Source organism: Tamandua tetradactyla, chromosome 4, assembly GCF_023851605.1.
Source record: "Tamandua tetradactyla isolate mTamTet1 chromosome 4, mTamTet1.pri, whole genome shotgun sequence".
Lineage (NCBI taxonomy): Eukaryota > Metazoa > Chordata > Mammalia > Pilosa > Myrmecophagidae > Tamandua > Tamandua tetradactyla.
In genome coordinates this window covers 183,463,348-183,485,877 of record NC_135330.1, presented here as the reverse complement: position 1 = coordinate 183,485,877, position 22,530 = coordinate 183,463,348, and the positions used below count along the sequence as shown (strand labels likewise).

Below are 22,530 nucleotides of genomic sequence, written 5' to 3'. Positions count from 1 at the left end.
GGACGGAGGCTGGTGGACGTCAGGGTCACAGGTGGCTTGCTGACACTGCCTTCCAGTCTATGGCTGACACGGGCCCTGAATGCCCTGAGTGCCCTAGAACTCACGGATCCTCCGGGAGAGCAATCTGCCTCGTATTGAACCTTCCCACCTATCGAGCCTGGGCTCTTTCCTGGCCGTAAGTGTGTGCTACGGAAGACTTAGATGCAGAAACTGTTGACTGGTGCTCACACGGCCAGCACGCACTGCCGGCCTCTTTGTGCCAAACACTGTGCTAGACGAAAGATGCAAACCCTGTCCAAACCCTTGTCTTCAAGGAAATCACTGTCTGCTTGGGAAATCCAACAAATAACAGTCAGGGGTGTTTGGGATTCTATAGATGCCCAGTGTGGGGCGTGTCTGGCCTGGCGTCAGGAGTCTGGGAGTTTGGGAAAAGAATTCTTTCACTTAAGGATGACTTGGGAGTCAGGGTAGCGAGACCAATGGAAATCCTACGGACATTATTCTTATGATTGTTATTTTTAATACGCAATAAGATCACCACTCGAATAGGACCAAGAGCTTCCCCATGTTTTCTTTTTTATTACAGACTACAATAAAATCTCTTCATGGAGGCTGGAAAAATGCAAAAATCCATTCCAGCTCATCAGAGGGCCTTTCCATGGTTGCAACAGGGTCTCGCCCAATCCCCACAGCATTTGCATGGGCAGTTCAGCCAAAAGCAGGAACTGAGGGGGATTCGTCTAATGAAAGACGCACAGAGGAAAGCACAATTCAGTGCGTCTCCAGGTTCTCAAGAGAATCAGCAAATCATGGCCCGATGGTGAGTGAGCTTTATTTATTGCACCATTTATTCCTCCCCTGGCTCCTATCTTGGGTGAAAGGTGGAGGGAGGGAGTCGTCAGGGTTGGAGCCAAATTCACCAGAAACTGAAAACACCTGGGGACTTGCAGTGCGGCGGGAGCCCCTGGCTGCCCGGCGGACGTCACGGCGAAGCTGCAGAGCTAAGGGGCTGCCGGAATGTGCTGCTGAAGCCAAGGGGCTTTATACAAGCCCAGGCGGTCATCTTTACCACTACCCTACATCACAAACAGTCCCCTACACACATTTTCCATGTTTAAGCATAAACAGCCGACACATGGGGAGAAAATACAGATGCCAACATTAAAACAACAGGAGTTCTACACATTTTATCAAGTACCCACTGTGATATGTGCACGAAGCTCGGCACTTCTGTGGGTAAAACAGAAGTAGGATGCCGTCGCTCCTTCAGGGACTTCCCAGGTATCCATCTGGATGGGATGGGTTAATGGACCTCTGTACTAGTCACACAGCATCCTTGGAAGCACTGAGGACATGGTCACTGGAATACTTTCCTGTGCTCTCTGGTCTAGGTAAGGTACAGGAGGTAAACCACACGTGAAGCCTGCTTTAATGACAGTTACTGGATGAGACATCAGCACATGCCACACACTGGGACAAGCATTCCATAGACCACATATCACTTCCTTGGTCCTCTCCCGTTTCTTCCTCTCTCACTGACCCCTCAAGCCTTAGCTCCCTAGTGGGTCCTGCATTCCGTCCCAGACTTCTAAATGTTGGCATGCCCCAGGGCTCTTCCCTGGACCTCTTCTTGTCTTTGGGAGCTCTCACACAGTCCCATGGCTGCACACATCAGACACACACAATCATTCCAAACTGGTATCTCCAGACTCCTCTACCCAACCGCCCCGTGATGTCTCCTCTTGATCTGCTACAGGCATCTCATATTTAAGCATGTCCAGAAGACCTTCGGTTTCCCCTCCCAGGCCTGCTCCTCCCCAGGGAGCCTCATCTTAGCAAATGGTTTCTCTATTCACCCCAGCACTTTGGCCAAACCAAGGAGTTATCCTGGACTCACCCTTTCTTTTTCACATCCCGCAGCCAATCCCAAAATCCATCCACTTTCAGTTCAGATTTTATCCAGAACCTGTTCACCTCTGGCTCCCTCCTTGCTACACTCCCAGCATGAGCCTCCATCACCTCTTGCCTGGACCACAGTCACCTCCTTATGGGGCTCCCCGCCTCTGACCTTGCCGGCCTCAGCTCATTCTCCACCAGAGGGTCAAAATAATTCTTTTAAAATGCCAGCCAAATCAGGACACCTGCCTGCTTGCCCAGGCCCTCCAGAGGCTTCCCAGTATGCGGTGAGTAAAACCCCAAGCCCTGTAAGACCACCCCGATCTGACCTGTCGGCCTCTCTGACCTCAGGTCCCCCATGGAGCTCTAGTCACATGGGCCTCAGCATCGTTCCCTGACCATGACACACACTCCTCACTGCTGCCTCCTCGCCTTGATGCCTGCACAGCCAACTTAAACATGGAGGTCAGAGAAGACCTCTGTGAGCCACGGGACAGCAGAGTTTCCTTCCTGTAGGAGTCACACGATCACACCAGCAGCTCAACACCCAGACTGCTGGGCCTGCTTCCAGGAGGCTTGGAGCTACGACCACGCCATGGGCTCCATGGCCCCTTGAGGCCATGCTCTCCTCACAGCTGGTTTTGGGCAGCTACTCAGATCTGATTCTCCTTAGCAAGATCTAAACTTTTATTTTTCCTCGCGCCCTGTCGCTAAGCCCCGTTCTCACTGCCACTAGCACACATCTCCGTTGTGGTTGTCTCCATGTCTTTCCTTCCTGCACTTCCTGCACCCAAGCTCTCAATCCCCATTCTCACCAGGCCACACCAAGGGGCCTTTCCCGATCAATTATCCCTGCTCTTTTCCAGTATCTTCAACTTCTCCTTCTCTCCTGGCTTTTTTCCCAGCTTACAAACACGTTCCACTCTCTTCCATCTCCTTCCTAATGTTCTTCCTTTCAGGGTCGTTTTTCTTGCACAAGTGGCTTCCATCCCTGCCTCCTTACTTCCTCTTCACGTTTCATGCACACCACACACGACACCACCTCCAGGTTACCAATGACCACCAGTTGTCAAAGCCGTATGGCAGGCCTGATCTCGTCCCATCTCTCTGCCATACTGAACTGTGTGGAATATGCCATACTGCCTGCAATTGTTTCCTTTTCTTACCTGTGTCATACCACATCCTTTTGGGTCTCCTGCACATCTCTCTGAGTCTACTCTTTCCCAGGGGCCCATCTGTTCACCAGAACCCATGGTGAACTTCCTGGTCCATCTCATCACGGTTTAACACTACCACCCATTTACCGATAACTTCTAAAGTTGTGTCTCCAGGCCTGACTGCTCCCCCGAGCTTCCAACTCACAGACTTATCCATCACCTTACAGGCACCTGAAAGGCAACAGCTCTAAGATGGTATGTATCTACTCTTCCCTAGGTTGGACTTGCGGTGCATATACTTTATGACTCTAGCACACACTTATCACAGGGCCCTTGAAGATATCTTTCCATCATTTGCTGAAGTCATGCTCTGTGAGAGTAGGGACCATATGTCCTTAGCCGTCAGCATGTTGAGAGAATAAGGGAGGTAGGTGCTCATAGCGATCAATGTTCCTCTATTTACCAGACACCGGCCTCTACATTCACTTGCTCAAATCTCACAGCCCTTGTCCTTGGTGGCGTTCAGCTGATGAGGCAGATTTGGGTTTCACTCCAGGTCTGTCATTTACAAGACCGTACCCCTTCTAGATCACCATTGCCACCTCAGACACAAACTATGCCAGAGCTTTTCTACATCCTGCAGGTAGTGTCCATACAATGCAACAGGAAAGATTAATTATGAAGCCAAAATTGCAAGGAGGGGATTATTAAATAAACATCTCCAGTGAACTCTTCTCTTCTGCCCATTTCTGATGAACTGGGGCTGAACCCTCAAGAAGTTCAACTCCTCGGGGGAGAAGGAAAACACAGTGAAACAAGGCTGAGAAGTCACAAGCTTTCGGGTAGTTTCTGGGTCACTTATTAGCAAGAGGACTTCAAATATCTATCGCCACTCTTTGTGAATTTGGCCAGAACTATTTAAGGAAAACGATTGCTACTAAAATCTTTTTCTGGAGGTGACAACGAATCATGCTTTTCTAAATTTCAACACATATTTTATTACCCTAGATTCACATTTCACAGGAGATATGTTCTTTAAGGACAGGCTAAGCATTTGGATTTTTAAGATAAAACTAGGGCCCTTCTCTTTCTTTAACAATTTCACCCTTCAAGTAGATAGCAAGAAAAGGCTCTATAGAATGAGAATCAATAATTTCATCTTGAGATGAGAGGAGCACATCTTTTGCTAAGCCTGTCACTTGTGGTAACTATCAACATTAAAAATAAATTCTATTGTCTTCCTTTTCTGTGTTTTTAGTCTTTCATATTGTTTTAGAAGTTACTGAATCTCTGTATCACATAGAGTAACTATAATATTCTAGATTTGCATATATACAAATTGAATATAAGTAATAGTAAATTCAGTTTTCTTTTGTTATAGAGTCAACCATTTGTATTAAAAGCTGAGAAAAGGTCTGAGATAAAAACTTTCTTTTAAAAAAAAAAGGAAAATAGATGAAGGAATGGAGATGTAAGCTGTAAAAGAATTCTTTTTGAAAATGACTCAATAAGCAATAATAAAATGATCATAACCTGTTTCTCTGTAATATGAAAATAATATTATTTGTTTTCTGGGATTGACCTCAATTGATTTTAGGAACATGAAATTGTAATTTGGAGACAGAAAAGGAAGAAACTGGTTCCTAAATTAATATTCTTCTTGCAAAGTGAAAAAAAAATCACATGCATTTACAAACATAACTAAAGCTACTGGAACACATTAGAAACTCTACAGATGTTTGGTGCTTTGGGTAGTTTGGTTGAATTACCCTTTTGAGGTTCAGGTAACCTTTCTCAGAGTCTACTCAAAGCCATATTTACTTGACCTTACATTCTATATTTAATTTCAAAAGGAGTAGCTGAAACCTGACCAATTACATTTGCCTGATAGTAGCCAAAAAAACCTAAAGTTTTTATAATAAATATAAATTCAGAAATTTACTTATGTTTCAGTGTTAGCAGATAAAAAAATCTGAGCATCTGGATCTGAGTAGTTGAACTTGAGTGAAAATGAGCAGCAGGCTCCTACCCACTTGGAATCTTGCGTAGATGTTTGCATGCATGCTGTAGGGATGGTTAGGCACAGCATGCATAAGGCCAGTGCTAAAAAAATCAACCCCCAAACCACAAAAAGACCATTAAGGGGACTAGACCTCCTGCAAATGTACCTCCAGGCAGCCTGGGAGAAAATATGGGAATGGACTTCAACACATCCATCACTTCTAGTAGATAAATAATGTACAATGCATTTTATGAATTTTACATTAACTACACTTAGAAAAACAGAAATAGATGTGGGATTCTGCTTTATTTAAACCTGGATGACATTCTGGCTGGGAATTACCATGAAAATGGGACAGTGGATTGATTTAAAAAATTTAGGGAACTAGTTATCTCACTCATACTCATCCCTCCTACCCTCTACCCCCAACTCAAAACCAACCCCTGAACCCCCAAACACACGCATCACTTCTTTCTGCTTTCCAACAAATTTCAGCAAGGTTCTAACTGGCTTCTGTTTTATCTTACATATTAGGAGTCATTTGAATTTTGAGTCAAGTCAGGAGCTGAAATGTATTTTGATCACTTTTCTTGTCAACTTGTAAACTCTTTTCTAAGGACAATATATTGATGAAGGAATTTACGCTAATTTATACGAAGAATTTTCAAGGGCTTTGAGTGTTTACTGAGCAATTACTAAGTTTGTAAAAGCAACACCTCACTGTACCAAGGCAGAAGGAGACATAACCACAGGGACACACTTTGCCAGGAAAAAGTAAAACGTGAATTATAGAAGGTTCAACCAGCAGGTTTAGAAACAACCATTACACATTTAATGTGCTTGCTTTGAAAATAAATTTATGTAACAACCAACACAGAAATAATTGATTCAGACAAAAACTGTAAATGGACAATAAAACCATTGGGTGGGAGACTGTTGGGAACAGGATATATATAGTCCCAAAGCATCACCCCATAGATTATTCATTAAAAACAATGCAGAAAAATTACCTTCATTATGGAGAAATTGGTGGTACCACCTTAACCAAGTGATCAAAGACAACCTCACCAATGATGGGACAAAAGGACACTGAGATCATGATGATGAATATGCAACTATGTGATGATATTGTGAATTACTGATTATATATGTAGAACGGAATGATCAAAATAGGAATGTTCACATTTATTTGGTGTTTTTTGGTATTTTAAAAAATAAAATAAAATAAAATAAAGGACACTGTGCATTCCCAGATGTGACAGCCCCAAGAAGGACATAAAATCACCTATATACTATTCTTGCCAAAAACGTTTAACCTGAATCTAACAGACAAATCCAAATCAAAGGCTATTCTATGAAACAATTCACTTCAACTCTTCAAAACCCTCATAAGAGACAAAAATAAAAGGAACTGAAGAGAAGAGGCAGGACAACTAAGGGTAATGTGTGGTCCTTAATGGCTCTTGGATTTTACCAAAAGATTTAAAGGACATTGGTGGAGACACGTGGGGAAATTTGAATATGAATTGTTTACTAGATAATAACATTGTATTGATATTAAATTTTCTGGGTGTGATTACTAGATTGTGGTTATACAGGAGAGTATCTCTGTAGAGGAAATATCCAAGTATTTAGGGATGAATAGTCACAATGACTGAAACCAACACTCAAATACAGTAGCAAAAAGTGAGTGTGCATGGGTGTGTTTGTGTGTATACAAAGAAAAGGACAAGATGCTAACATTAAGTGAGTGTTACTGAAGGGTAGGGTATTTGGTTATTCAGTTTCTGCAGGATTGAAATTTTTCAAAATAAAAAGCTGGGGGAGAAAAGACAATGGGCTGAATGGTGAATTTTATGGTATGTGAATTTCTCTTCAAAAAAAAAGACAATGAGCTGATCTAACACAAGTTTCCCATCTTCCACACACTTAGTGGCAAAATTAACACCCTCTCTCTTAGATCCACCTTCTTTCAAATGCCTCTGAGTCACCAGAATATAAGCTGGTGGTTTGCCATACGCATATTTTTTTATGTTGCAAAAGATAAATAAGTAAAAAACAATCTCTACACATCAAGTCAAGTATAGAACAGTATAAGAGAAGTCTTAGTGTGTGAGTGTCTCTGCCTAAGCCCCTGACCATAAAAGGCTTGCCTTCTAACTCATCACTCAAAACCAAGTAACAACTAGCAGGGATTTACAACAAACTAACGTGCTAACCGGGACTTTACAGTAACCAGGTTGATGAGACGCCTGATTGACAGGAAACAATAGTGGTCTTTTTCCTTTGATTGGATAAAAAGCCACTGAAGATTTGATGCTCCAGAAACCATTCACACTTCTTAGGAAAGAGAAACGGAATGGTCTGGAGTAGTCCTTACTAGACTTTCTGGATTTCATAGTTCCATAAAATAAAAAATGAAGAGGAGAGGTCAACTCAGGCCCCCACCTAATATTGTTAAGAACATTATAACCATCATTTTAAAAAGAAGATTTTTTAATACAAAAAATAAGTAGGAAGGGTATAATCTCTGTATGGAGGGCAGTCAATAAAGTGAACACATTCAACTTTACAAAAACCTCACTACACTGCCCTAACCTTCTGGAACACTCTGCATAGGCCAGCACTGGCTCACTGTCTCCGTTCCAGGCCCACTGGTATGGGGAAGAAGCCCAGGCTTTCATGGCAGCGAGCACTAAGTGAGAAAGGCAGACCTGCCAGCCACCTGTCCCACTGGTAGGTTATTTCATGCCTTTGAAGCCCAATTTTTCTATCTGTAATACAGGGATGATAAATGTACCCGGGTGATTTTAAATGAAATTACACATGGGAAAGCATTTTAAAACAGTACCTAGTACTTGGGAGAAGCTTAATAATTATTGTCTCCTCATTTCCTTCTCCCGTATCAGAGTTGAGCATGGTGCTATGCACACATGCTACAAACTATGTATTTGTTTCATAAAGCAATCCTGTTCTGAGAAGGCTCAACTACCCAACAGTAATGGTTGGATCCTACCGAGCAGCCACAGCTACGCATTAGCTGTTCCAGTTCCCCTAGACTTCAGGGTGGGGTTTAGGGTCTTTCGTTAGAGAGGTGGCGCTTTTATGGCATTTTATGGCATGCCAGCATATGCCATTCCACCTGGCACGTTCGTCACCCCCCTTTCTGTCTTGATAACTCTGACTTTTCCTTGAGAACTCGAGTCTGCCAGAGAGTCCTCCAGCTGCTCATACTTCTCCCCATTTTCATCACAGTTCTCTCCACCCTTTGCAGTTTAATTCTCCTTATTCCTTGTCAATTAACAAGGTCCCTGAAACAGAGGGATGCCTTAGTTTGCCTAGAGCTCCATAGGCTGGCACATAGTAGGAACTCAAGAGAATGTGCTTAATATATTATTTTGCCACATATGAAGTATTTACTGGATAACCTAAAAATTCTGGGCTCCTCTGATTTGGTACTTTCTCTGCACATAACAGATGGCATTGGCTTTTCAGGCAAAACCCAATGCATACTGAAAATTACTTTAAATGCAATTTTCTTCACTAGTATATTCTCAGAAATAGATTTAGTTTGAAGTAGGCTAGTTCTAAACATAAATATTAACATTCTATTCCAGATTCTGAAATTCTAACACATACCTGATACAGCAAAAGAAAACCAAATTTTGAAATAGAATTCTGGAAAAGCATACCTAGGTATTTTGTTAAAAGATGAGTTCACCTGAGAACAGTCCAAACTTTTGAACCAACAGTTTGACTTCTCAACTTTGTATCTTATTATTTCTACCTTCGTTTACTGGCTGATACCATGAAACTGGGATAGGTAAATACACACATCACTTGTAAACACCACTTTCAAAATAGATACGCCTTGTTTTTAATGGAAGCACAGGAGGGCTGATATTTGGACTCCTTTAATGCCTTATTTTTATATTCCAATCCAAGTTAAAGGCATCCAAAAAAAAGAACACCCCAAATTAGGGAAAGCTCAGCTCATGAGATAGCACATATGGTGCCTAAAAATAGCCCCATAATTACAGAGCATTATGTAACTGCTGAATCTCACTTGAGTAGCCAAACACGCTTAGAGATAAATATAAGCCTATTTGCCACTGGCTTGCTTTTGCAGGCAACCTGCAGCAAATATGACCCAGGTGCTCGGGTTGAAATTTTCATGCTGGAGTGTTGGTGCCTTTTCAGAAATCCTCACAAAGGTTCTTCCGCTGGCTGCGGCTGACACTAAGTGGTGGTTTCATCCAAAGGTATCTGGGATGGGAGCAGAGACCCAGCTAAGGGCTGCAGTCTAAATCTGCAGCCCAGGATACTATGTTAGTGTCCACCCGTCTCCCCAAGTTCCCCAGCATCAGGGGCAGAAGTGCCATCTCTGGAAAATCTAACCAGACCACCCTGGTGGAGTCATTTCCTGACTGTGCCCTCCACAGGGTGCACAGGGCATAAGGACAAGCGACCTTGCTCGTTCCCACTTCCTGTCCGCCGAACCCATCCTGACCCCACTGCAGAGCCACAGGGGAGAGCAAGCTCTTGTCACTTGCACAGACCTTCCTCACCCTTCCGGAATGCCTGGTGCCTTGGCACAGGGCTGCAGCCACGGCTGCCTGCTCTGCTGTTTGCTTTGCCCGGGTGACTTTCCTGTTCTCTGGGACGTCCGGGATGAGGACAATTAATGTCTTCATTGAGAGTGTGTCTCTCCCTCCCCACATCCCTGCATCCTCATGCCCCCTGGGCCATTCCCCTTGTTTCTCCCAGTGTGGCCTTAACATCTTCATCAGCTGAGCTGAGCTTGAAGTCTCCTGGGTCCCATCCCATAGCTGCAAGTCTTGCCTACCCCTAGTCAATCAAACTCCCTTGTTCATTACGTTCTACTAATGTGACCTGAGACCTTCCAGGTGCTGGGGGTCTGAGAAGACTGAGACGCCCTCTGAAGAGATCGTAAAAGGCAACAGGGCGTGATTCGTGGCTTACTGACACTTCTTAATACTGTCTTGGGTGACTCTCCCTTATGTTTATCCGGCATCCTGATCATCACTCCCATCAAAACTTATTATCAAGTTCTACTTTCACCTCCCCTCCTCTTAATATTTCCAATATAAAGTACCTGGCACATAATAAGTGCCTCTCAGTAAATGTGATACACACACAAATGGAAATCGATGGCTTTCATATGATTAGTAAAGCTCTTATAACAGCAACAGAAAGCATAGGTGTTCCAAGAGAATTCCTGACAATTCTGCTGGAAAACTATAACTTCTGCCCTTTTCAAATCAGTATTAGTGAACGCAGAGAATTACAAGAAAACAGAAAACAAACAAACCCAAAAATGTACTTTTATGGCACAAGAATTAACGCAAAAATAAAAATGCAAACACTAGCTTTTCAGTTATGGTTCTTGCAAACCATAATTCTAAAAAGATGAGCCAGCTTGCATAAGAAATCCATTTGCTCATAAGCTTGATGATGAATCAAACCGCATAGATACTTGGCAACTCGAATGTTCAACATCTACATCACACGGAGACTCACCAAACCCTGTATCACCTGTCTTGTAGGGTGATCTCATGGGATTACTTCAGCTTTTAAAATAATCAATGTCTGTATTTCTTAAAAACCACTATGTGTTTGGGGACCCTATTGTCAGCTGAACCAGAAGTGACTGATGAGCTCGGCAGACGTTTATTGTGACTTGTCATGTGTTCGGCATGGGTTAGATGCTGGCAACACAAAGATGGACAGAGCCCGATCTTGCCTTCAAGGAACTCACAAAGCACAAACAAACGAGTAGCTGTTTACAACGGCATGTGGTTAAGTAAAGGCAGAAGGCCCCAGAAATGGAGGATTTGCCTCTGTCTGGGAGTGCCGGGGAAGGCTTTGCTGAGGAGGCGACAGTGGCATAGGATATGGGAGGATTCTAGATGTTTGCTCTTGGGTGATGGGCATTCAGGGTGGAGGAAATGTGTGCAAAGGTGCAGGAAAGTATTTTCAGGCAAAGATGAGAAGCTACAAAAACATCTGCCATGGAGCGAAATGAGAGTAGACAGGTCGGTTCTGAAGACCCTCGAATGTCACAGTGGAAAGGCTGGCCTTTACGTCATATTAAAAAAAAAAGGCAACCATTTATTTATTCAGATCAATAGTAGATAAATGTGGAAGAATTTGGATGATTTTTCACTCAAAAAATGTTTTCACTATGAAAATACTATCTTTTTAAAAACAATAGCATCCTTGACTGGGTCCTTTTTTGGTATCTAACCAAGGACTAATGATACAAGCAGTAATTGCCACAAGTCAATTGTTTACCTAACAACGTGGTTCTTAAAATTTAATTTTTAATTTTGTCTGTCATGAAGTCATATGCAAATTCATTTTAACATTTAAAATAATTAAATGGGCACCTTGGCTGTTAACTGATGCTGATTTACCAAATGTTAATTTAAAACAGAGGAAATTTGATTCTGTAACATGCATTCTTTTTTTGGAACATTCTTCAGTGCTCTGATACATTTCAGAAAAACTATGGAATTGGAAGTATAGGCCAGGCTGGGGTAGAACATCAAGAGAGGGGAAGCACTGGAGGTGAGGGGACAGAACTGTCAAAGACCTTAGCAAAGAATGCTCCAGGGACTGGTGCAGGTGGAGACTTTTTTTTAATCAGAAAGACAAAGGAACCAGCAACTTAGGGACAGATAAGGCCACAAAGATGCAGGCTGTAGGAGAGACGGAGCAGACACTGAACCTTTATTTATTTTTAAAGATAAAATAATGAGGCAATATGTAGGGAAAGGAATTCACTCGTCTACTATATCCTGCCTCAGCTGCCTCTGAAAGGCCAGGGAACACAAAGATGGTTTTGAAGGTAAGACCCAAAATAAAAGGTTAAGACAACGTTTCTTCCTCGGGAGGTAAGTTGCTTTTTTTTATGGTGTATGTGGGGTGGTGGTGGTGGTGGTACATGGTCCGGGAAGGGCGGTAAATTTTTAAGAAACACTTTAGAGCAGTAAAACAATCAAAGCTAAGGACCAAAGTGTCCCGTGCCTTCAGACTTCGACATGTGTGCAGCTCTAGCCTCTCTGTGCACTTCTAGCCTAACACACAGAGAAGGCGAAGGAAACTCGGATTGGAGAGAAGTGTTGCTGGCCTACATCCGGTGGAGGTGGGAGCTACTGACTAAAATAAGATTCGGGGGCTCTCAGCTGACTCAATCTCTTCCCTCTTAAATTGTTACTGCAGGCTAAAAAAAGAGAAAGAAAGAAAAAAAGGAAAAAAAAAAAAAAACCAGCTATTTTTTTGCTATGGAGGGCAGCACACAGAAAATGCAAAATAATTCTGCAGATATAAGGCTAAATTTCTTGGAAATAAGAGTGACTAAATTCAAGAATGGAAGTCTATCGTGTCGTATTTAGTCTTAAAACTAATGAATAAATGGCTTCATTTGGAAAAGAAAAAGTCACTCTGAAAAAGCCATTCCATATCATTTCAAACTTGTAGCTTGGAGATTCTCTGTAATACAGTTAACATCCTGCTTATTCATAATTTTTGTGCCCCATTTAAGAGTGAATAACTAATTGGAGGCAGCTCACAAATGAACAGGCTGTCCTGGTAAAATGAAATTGTTTGCAAATTACAACAAGCAACTTAACAGTTACCGCACCTGAGAAAACACACACACAAATCTGCAGCAGCTTTTCAAGGAACCGAACACACTTGACTCCACAGCACAGCTCTGCGCTCTCAGCCCTCAAGCACAAACCTAACCAGACATGAACTGCTGCAGAATGGCTAAGAGGAAACCACAGATGGGTTTGCAAAGGAGAACAGCTGCAGTCACTTAACCCAGAAGGCTGGTGGGACCATTACAGAGCTGTCCAGGGCCACAGGGCACTTACTGCTATTCGCAGGACTGAAGCCTTCACTGAGGTCCATTTGTCTTGCCTTCGGTCTATGACAAGGATAAATCCAATTCCGGCATCTTGTAAACTAAAACAAGGAGGAAAGATATCTGTAGTTAATGCACTTGGGTAAGAATACAGGTTTTTCACTTGATCTCTAAAAACACCTTATAACACAATGATTTTCTTTGTAATCCTTATGCCATTCCTGCATGGCAAAGTAAAATGCATGCCAAGTAAGCACATTAGCAAACTGCAGCAATTCCAGTCAGGTACTGCCCCATTCAGGCAATTATCAGAACTTGTTCTTACGTAAAGAGGGACAGATATTTTTTGGGTATCACTCATTTTCCAGCCTAACAGCAGCCACTTCACAATTCAAAGATCCTGGCAAAACCCATCTTTCCTGGAGCTTGGAAAAAATTTATATTCCACATTAAGAACCAAGTCATTTTCCTTCTCTGGTTGACCAGCTGATTATACCCTCCCAAACAAGTTTTATGATCCATACAGCACATCGGTCCTAGCGTATGAGGTCCCCGCGCTCTCCCATGTTAAAAATCCGCTCTGGATGGCATTGCTACAGCAACTTTGGGAAAAAATCCCTGAGGCTTCCACAGGCTCACGAGCATCTGCTGGAAATGAGATGTAAGATATAGCTCTTTGCAACAGCAACATCTGTGATGAAGATAACACTTAAGTAGTTGTATAATGATGACCTCCGTTCCTCAGCTTTGCTCAACGGCAGGAGCCTGAGTCACAGTGTAGAAATGAAGAGGTCTGCTTCTGTTGGATAATTTCACATCCAAGCCAATTGTGTAATGCCAGCAGCTGCCTGCCAGCCAATCCACGCAGAAATGAACGAGACAGGCAAGCTCCAATGCATTGCCTTGAATCCCTAATTTCTAAATCTCCGAATATATCTTTAAGTGAGCCATTTCTGGTTTTGAATGAAAATCAGAATAACAAGGAACATATATAAATTACACAGGCTGCGAAAGTGTTCTGCTTGCTGTAAACATGATGCAATAAAGCCCGAGCAATAGTATGCAAAGACCTCTCTGGCTGTCAAGTTTAATGAGGGTGAAGCAATGTACAAAACGTAGCATCTGTGTGGATGTATACTGTTGATTCTGGGTTCACATCCATATTCGACAATGAATGACTCCAGTTCATTAGTGAACCGGTTCATTAGTGGTTCGATAGTGGCAAGATACTTCCAGGTAAAGGCACAAATAAGCATCAGCTTTCATTCAGAATTGCCTTTCTGCACACACCATATTTGATAATCAATGATCCTAGTTTATAGTTGTGTGGGGTGCTGCAAAAAAGAATGGTCTTCTGATCTGGCTTAGATTTTATGGAATTGAGTGTTTTTTAAGTAGCACAAAATTTATATGCAAATACTTCCCAATTTATTTCTTGATTTTGCGCACTTGGAGTTTGTTTTCTTTTTCTGAAGTCTAAGCAGGCTTAGGAAATCTTATTTCTTCTGCAGAGACACAAATCCCGCTAAATGCTCCCAAAGCACCCCATGTTTCTCTTTCGGAGCATTGCACACATCATAGTTTTTCTGCAAAAACTGGCTGTGGGAAAAGTCTGGAGTTCTGTAGTGCCCGCCAGGTACACTGCTTCTTTCTAAGTGGCCCCACCCAGGTTCTTGCTAAAGTTGATGTATACATCGCTTGCTACTGGTGGGGGCAAATCCAATTCTGCAACCCCAGCCTCAGCCCACCCACCAGGGCTCAGCACAAGCCCCAAGGACTGGGCAGAGAGGAAGCAGCATCTCAGAATCCGATAACAGGTGCTCTGTGGGGGTGAGGATTCCTCTAACCCAACCAGAAAGGAAGTTCTGGTCTTTCTTTCAATTCGCAGCTTGGGAGTCAATCCCTGAGCGGGACGACACCACCGTGCGAATCTGGCTCTTCCTAGAATGAAGAGGTCGAGGCCGGGAATACTTGTTATGTTTTCAGTGCACGCAGCCACCAGACCCACAGCCCTCAGTAGAGTACTTTCAAAGTCAAAGACACGGCCTGAGAAATGTTCCTAAACTGTCGGTCTGCACGGTTTGCTGAGAGAGGTCCATTGCCGAGGGGACACGTGCGAGGAGTGTGGGAGCCAACTTGTCTCGGTGTGCAGGGGTGACGGAGCTCGGCAGTCACAAGCAGGGACTCTGGGGCGGCCTTCCTCGATAGGGTCACCAGAAACACGCAAGGACTCAGCCCTCAGCAGTCTCAATGTCTTTTTCTGCAAAAGTGGGAATAATAACAGTATCTCCCTCCGGGGTCATTGCGGGAGTTAAATGAGATGACAGATGTAAACACGTGCTGCGTGTCTGCCCACTAAGTGCCGTACAAGCCTTCATGACTCCTGTTCTTGCTGCAGCTTGCTCGTTCTGCAGGGCGACGACTTTACTCAGTCTCTCCCCTTTTCCTTGAAACTGAGCTTTAATTATGGTGGGAACTATAAGCTCAGCCTCATATTCAAAATCCTTTTATCCCACTGATGAACTCTCCTCCATCCTTATTCCACACCAGGCCAGGGAGCTTGCTGACTTCAAAATACGCTGTTTTAGGCCTCGCACCGGAACCCAGAATATTCTCTCCCGCTGCCCCCAGGACCCGCTTTTAGCTGCAGGGCTTTCACACTGCCCCCAGCACCTCCCTCCCTGCCTGCCCACGGTTCGCCCGGGCATCTCACGCATTTTGATTTCTGACTATTCATTTTCACTGCTGTAAAGACGGTCTTGAGCTGCTGTTCAGGTTTCACAGCCCACGTCCTGGGAGCATTTGCACACGAACACTTAGGTAGGAGCCCTAAGCTGGCTGCTCTTGGCCATGCAAAGAAACGACAAGCTCTTGACCTTGAGGCACTTATAATCTAGACGGTGCTTTTCAAACTTCACTCACTGGGTCACTTTCACAGCTTCTGCCAATTTCCTTTCTGCCTCTCCCATCATTCTCTTAGTTTTTTTTTTTTTTTAAACTCACTCTTTGCATTAAATAACTATTTTCAAAACAGTCTCATAATATAAAATTCTTTGTGTTATGATTGTGATTGAAACATCAGTGTCACAAATTGCCAGTCATTAGAGTGAATGCGATGTAAAAGGCAAAACTGACAGTGCAAAAAATTTTAATAAGTAAAATGGCAAATTAAATACAAGAATGATGGATTATTTGGGGGGGGGAGGCACTGTAGAAGCCATAGCTTCTTTTTATTCTTTCCTCTTCTGCTAAGAACATCTCGGTCCCCTGGACTCTCACACTTCCCACCCTTTTTTTTTACATACCTAGGTAGACACGAATGATTAATTTACAGGGTCCATCTCCCTAAGTAGTTTTTTTTTTTAATTTGATAAGCTTTACTTAGGGGCTTTCTCAACTTTTTTTTTGTTTTTTGGATTCTCTTAGCCCCCAAAGCAAATATCTTTTGACTAAATATTTGGCACCAAATCTATACAGCAACAGGAATCAGAAATTTATTTGGTCCACAAAATTGCATACTAGAAAATTAGTTTTTTTTTTTTTTTTACTGAGATGGGTGGAATATTTTGTTAACAGTATTAGGGGGAAAATGGGCTCAATTATGCTTTAGTCTATGAAAAAATGAAGTTTCAGGCAGGAGCCTGTCATTTTGCTGATATGCAGCTTGTGCACCTAATCATGGGGGCAGCATATGCGAAACAGGGGTGGGGCAGGAGGCTCAGTCACTGGTTCCCCTTCAGACCAAGCCAGGTGCCGGCCGCTCCCTGGGAAAAGGGATTCCTCGGTTCTATTTAACAGATACTTCTTCAGTGTTCCACGGGCCAGACACTGGACTAAACACTCCCCATCTGTTCTTCACGCAGTCCTCAGGACGGCCCTGTGAAGAAGATGCTCCCTCTCTCCAGCTGAGAGAGGAGAGACTGAGGCACAGAGAGGTTCAACTACTCACCCAAAGTCACACAGCTAGTAGGCTTGGAATACAGAGGAGAACCGCGACAGTCTGGCTCCCAAGTCCATGCTCTTAACCACTATGTGGACTGCCTCTCAGGACCTATCTTCACTGGATTTTTAAGAAACCCGTGGACTAAAGCAACGTCCCATCCCCGCCCCCCTCCGATGGCCCCTCCTCAGGTCTGGCTGGGACCTCATGGGAACCCTCAGCCTCTTCTAGCTCCTCGCGCTGCCCTTGGGTGTCGCAGGCCTGGTTGGCGAGCAGGACCCAGTACCAGAAGTGGACAGCGCAGTCATCCAGGGGCCACGGACTCACCGCCCTGCTCTGCTGGCAGCTCTGAGCCAGACCCCTCCCCCGGGCCGTGGGCGGAGAAGGTGCTCAAGGGACTCTGGGGTGGCCCCTACCGCTTGGGGCCCAACTCATACACGTTCACCCACCGTCTCCCATCCCACCATGTTTTGAAAAAACTGACCTAGAAGATGCAAAATATTAAGAAGAAGAAGAAAAAAGGCATCCTCTAACAACGTACATCTTCCTAGCCAAGCTGACATAAGTTTCTTAAGAGAAGGGCCGCGCCATGTGCGTGTGTTCCCCACGCAGCCCAGGGCACGGCAGGCACACGCTGCGCACAGCGCTTCCCGCCGCCTCATCCGCACACGCGCCCCGACACGACCCGCTCGCGTGGGCGCATGAAGCCCGGCCCGGCTCCTGCCCCCGCAGCGGGGCCCTCACACACCTAAGTGAAAGGGCGGTGGGTGCGCACGTTTGGTTCCAGAGAGGAACCATCCCCCCATTGGACAAGCCTTGGGCCGGTTTCACGGAAGGCGGTGGCCTTGGCGTAAACAGAAAAACAAATAATTGAGAAATTGGCAGCAATTCCAGAAAAGTCCCGTCCCGGGGCTCTGCGGTGCGAACACGGCCCTGCAGACAGGCTGAGGTCGGCTTGGGCGGCCCGCCAACTTCGCAACAGCTGGCCGCTGCATGGTCGCCCTGGCCAGCTGCCCCTGCAGCTGGGTTTGAGGCTAATGAGCTCACTTTTGGCCCAAATAAGCGAAAAAGGCACAGAGGTCTCATAAAGTCTGTGCCTCATAAACTCAATTCAATGATGCCTTCCCCAACAGAACCCCTAACAGTCCAGGGCTCGGTCCTCCCCATACTTCCCCTGGATGGCCCTATCAGCCTTCCAGGTCTGACCTTATTCTCTGGGTGACAGCAGGGAACAGCATGGGAACAGCCTGGAAACAAGGGCTGGGACGTTCTTTGCAGTGAGGTTTGCAACCACCCAGCAGCACAGTTTTCCAATCCTTGGCAGACTTGTGTTTTGTTCCGCGGATGCAGCAGGGGAATTGGGAGGACTCACTTTTCCACCTGCTCAGACCTAATTCCTCACAGAGCTGGGGAAGCCAGAGAAGCAAACATCATGCAGGGCAGAGAAGGAATGGCATCAGTAGAAAGACCAGGCAGTGGTGGAAATTATTTAGGTATAGAGAGAGCATGGTGCAGACTTCAAGGAGGTGAGTGGAGGATGGAATAAACAAGCAACATCAATGAAGACCTACAAAGGTCTCTGCTTCTTGAACTGCAGTGTGCATCCAAGGTACCTGGGGAGCTTGTCAAAATGCAAATTCTGATTCAGTAAGTCTGAGATGGGGCCCAAGATTCTGCATTTCTAACAAGCTCCCAGATGCTGCCGGTGCTGCTGCTCAAGGACCACACTCTGAGTAGTGAGGTCCTACAGATTAACCTCGAGAACGTTTTGTAACCAGGGGAGAGGTACCAAGTCTGCCTGAGTCTCTTGGGCTCCCCAGGAGAGGAGCCCAAGAAGGGGGTTCCCCGGAAAAACAGGCACAGCTGTGCCTTCAGGAAAAAAACAAAATGTGAGAAAACAAAACAAATTCAAAGAAGAACCCTCATTCTCTGTACTTTGTATTTAGGTTGACTCAATGCTTCTTGGACGGAACAAATAGAATTGTAAATTCTTTTTCTTGAAGTGGATCATCCTTTTGTTCAACTATACGACACACGTATAGAAAAGGTACACAAAGCTCAAGCAATGTAACGAGCACCCAGATGAAGAAGTAGATTGTTCCAGCCTCCACAGAAGCCCTCTTTGAAGCCTGGTCCCAGTCACTCATTCCTTCCATCTCCACTCAAAGGGAACCGCTGTCCCGAATTCTGTCACCATAAATTAGTTTTGCCTGTTTCTGAACTTTGCCTAAATGGAAATATACAATATGTGCTTTTTTTTGGTGGCAGGTTTCTTTCAACATTGTGAGATTCATCCATGTTGTTCCAAGTAGCAGCACTTTTCCATTCTCACTGCTGTGTTGTGATATACACATAGAACAAAACACAATATCTCAACCACTTCTACTACTAGTGACATTTGGGTTGCTTCCAGCTGGGGCCTATTTTGAATATAAGAAAATGGACATTCTTATGCATGTCTTGTAATAAACAAATGTACACATTCCTCTTGGGCATATTCCTAGCAGTAGACTTGCTGAGTCATTTGGCATTTATGTAGATACTGAGAAACATTTTAGACTCCCACCAGCAGCGTATGAGAGTTCCAGTTACTCCACCTCTTTGCCAGCACTTGACATTGCCATTATATTTTTAGCCGTTTTTGTAGGTGCATAGTGGCATCTTGTTGTGGTTTTAATTTCCATTTCCCTAAGTTTCATATGTTTACTGGCCATTTACATATTATCTGCTGTGAAATGACTACTTAAGCATGCTGGCTGTTTTTCTATTATGTTCTCTTTTTCTTATTGAATTGTATGTAGTTCTTTATATGCTCTGGAAACAAGTTTTTCATGTGTCTCTGTATTGCAAATATCTGCTTCCATTCTATTGCTTTCCTTTTTCATTCTCTTAGAGGTGTATTTTGATGAAGAGAGGTACTTAATTTTAAGGCAGCCCAAACTACTGATCTATTCTATTATAACTGCTTTTTGGGTCTTCATTAACAAATTTTTGCCAACCCCAAGGTAGACATTTCCTATGTTTGCCCAGAAGCATTATTATTTACTTTCACTTTTAAACCTGCAATCAATTGGAATTAATTTTTGTATATGGTGTGAGACAGAGGTCAAAATTCACAATCTTCTAAACGGATGGCCAATTGCCTCCAAACTACTTATTAAGAGGGTCATTATCTCCCCCTAGTACCAGAGCGTTGAGGTGAGTTTCTTTCTGGACTGTATATTCCATTCGATGGATCTTTTGCCTATACTATCTGTCTTATTTTAACTTGATAATAAGTCCTGATATCTGGTATTAATAATCTTCTGACGTAGTTCTTCGGGATTGGGTTGACTGTTCTTAACCCTCTGCATTGCCAAATAAACTTAAAAATCAGCTTATCAATTTCCACACCAGAAACCCTGATGAGATTTTGTTTGGGATTGCATTCATCTATACGTCAGTTTGGGGAGAATTGATATCTTTATAACACTGAGTATCTTCCAATCCGTGAACTTCATATACTCCTCCAATTATTAGGTTACTTTAATTTCTCTCAATAATGCTTTGTAATTTTCTGTTTAGAGAGCTTGCACATCTTTCATTTGACTTATTTCCAGGTATTTAATTTCTTCATGCAATTGTGATACTCCTTCATAAATTTCATTTTCTAATTGTTTATTGCTGACATATACAAATACAACGGATTTTTATATTGACCCTGTGGCCATTAGATCTTCTTAAATCCACTTACTAAGTCTGATGATTTTGGCTCTAAGTTCGTGTGATTGTCCTCATAAACAGTCATATTGTCTACAAATAATGACAATTTTATTTTTTGGTTTCAATTTTATACTTTTTATATCTTTTCCTTGCCTTATTGAGCAGGCTAATACCACCAAGAACAGTATTGAATAGAAATGTTAATAGCATTCCTGATCTCAGAACAAAGCTTCCAATATTTCATCATCAAAAGTTGCGCTTGCCTCAATGAATTTCCAGAATTTGACTCCTTAAGTCCTGTCTGTATTCAGGGCTGCAACCCTGGATGCTCCCACGCAGCCAACCTAGCGTGGGGTCTAGGGAGCTATAATTTTAACAAGTTCCCCCTTGGTATTTGAAACCCAAGAAATGAGTATAAGGAGAGAGAGGAAGTGGCTGGAAGCAGAACCATGAGGCACTCCAACCCTAAGAAGTCTGGGGAGGAGGAGGAGCCGCCGAAGGAACAGCAGCCTGTGAGACAGGAAGAACATGACTTTACAGAAGCCTAGAGAAGAGAGTGATCCGAGAAGAAGGGAGAGGCCGCCCGGGCAAAAGCTGCGGAAGAGGCAGAGTACGATGTGGAAAGGGATGGAGTGAATTTGCCAACTGAGGGCCCAGAGTCACCCTGAAAGGAGCGTATTCAGGGACTTGGTGGGGAGGAAAGCCTGGTTGGCTGAAGGAGGGGCTGATGGGAGGAGAGGGAGTGGAGAAAGTGAGTTCAGACAACTCTTCAGTGATGGGGAAGACAGCAATGAGGGCAGTACCTGGGAGGGGATGAGGGGCCACTAGAGGGCATTAAAGGATGAATGATACTGAGGCATGTTTCCCGGCCCATGAGAATGACCCACTTGAAAGGAAGGCCTTGGGTGTGCAGGAGAGAAAGGTAATAACTGTTGGAGTCATGGTTGGCAAAAGCAAAAGGGACTAAAGATCTAGGGCTCAGTAGAGGAGGCTGTTCTTATTTCTTCTGATGTAACTGGAGAGAGGAGACAGAGGGCATAGCACAGGTGTGGAGACAGGGACAAGCATGACATCATTAAGTACCTTTTTGAGGTCTATGGTCATGAGCCTGAAGTTAAGTGAGAAGGATGTGCGATTTTCTGCTTTATTTTCAATTGTTGTGATGTCAATTGTTGTGATGTAAACTCAGAAGAAGTTGTTCGCTGGGTTCAATGAGGGTTGGGTTTTATGACAGAAGGTGGAAGAAGCAAGGGAGTGGCTATAATGTTGGACCATGGAATCTGGGCAGAGTAAGGAGGAAAGTGAGGACAAGAAGGCGAAGAGATAATGGACAGGAAAAGGTAGTAGGATTCAACAGATTCCAGGGCTCATGGTTGAAGAGACAGATATTCAGGTGGCTGTATTAGAGTAGGTGAGCCAGGATGCAGAGAGAACTTGACATCTTGCCATGGAACTTCTAGAGGTGATGCTGATGGTGACTGGTGATAAGTCAAGGGTCATGTTAGTGGCGCTTTAAGTGAGGTGAAGAAAGATCAGAGGTGAGGAGACCAGGTGGTTGGCAGGAGAGGCGGGAGGGGTGCTCATCTGATGACATGCTTGAGAGTGGCCCTGGGGGAGGAGAAACAGTTTGGAAGAAGCAGTGAGGAACCAGGAGGCACCTAACCTCGTCTCCAGACTCAATGGGGGAGTGGGAAAAGACAGCCTCCTCTCGAAAGGGAGGGAGTAGCTTCCATGAACAGCCAGATTCAATTAGGGCCAAGAGAGGATAGTCCATGAAGTGCTTGAGGACAAGGGATTGTGACTCCCAAAGGACACAGAAGAAGCTTTTGGAGGGTCAGGAGGGAGTGGACAGATCAGTGTCTGGGTAGAGCAGCCCGGAAAGATGAAACACACAGTCCAATAAGAACTGGAGGCAGGCAACATCGGTCACTTCCTTTTGTGC

The 22,530-nt window shown here is 44.1% G+C and overlaps 1 protein-coding gene across 19 annotated transcripts in view; it reads right to left on the bottom strand.

Annotated features, from left to right (window-relative positions):
* MCF2L (MCF.2 cell line derived transforming sequence like) overlaps positions 1 to 22,530 on the bottom strand; it is a 331,118-nt gene that overhangs the window by 58,010 nt on the left and 250,578 nt on the right. For 17 of the 19 annotated variants that reach the window (XM_077158711.1, XM_077158710.1, XM_077158723.1 and 14 more), the window contains one exon: positions 12,957 to 13,047. In XM_077158711.1, the coding sequence (XP_077014826.1) occupies positions 12,957 to 13,047 (91 nt within the window). Of the gene's footprint in view, positions 1 to 12,956; positions 13,048 to 13,470; positions 15,570 to 22,530 lie in introns of those variants that run through there. The other 2 variants (XM_077158727.1, XM_077158726.1) reach the window with 2 other exon arrangements.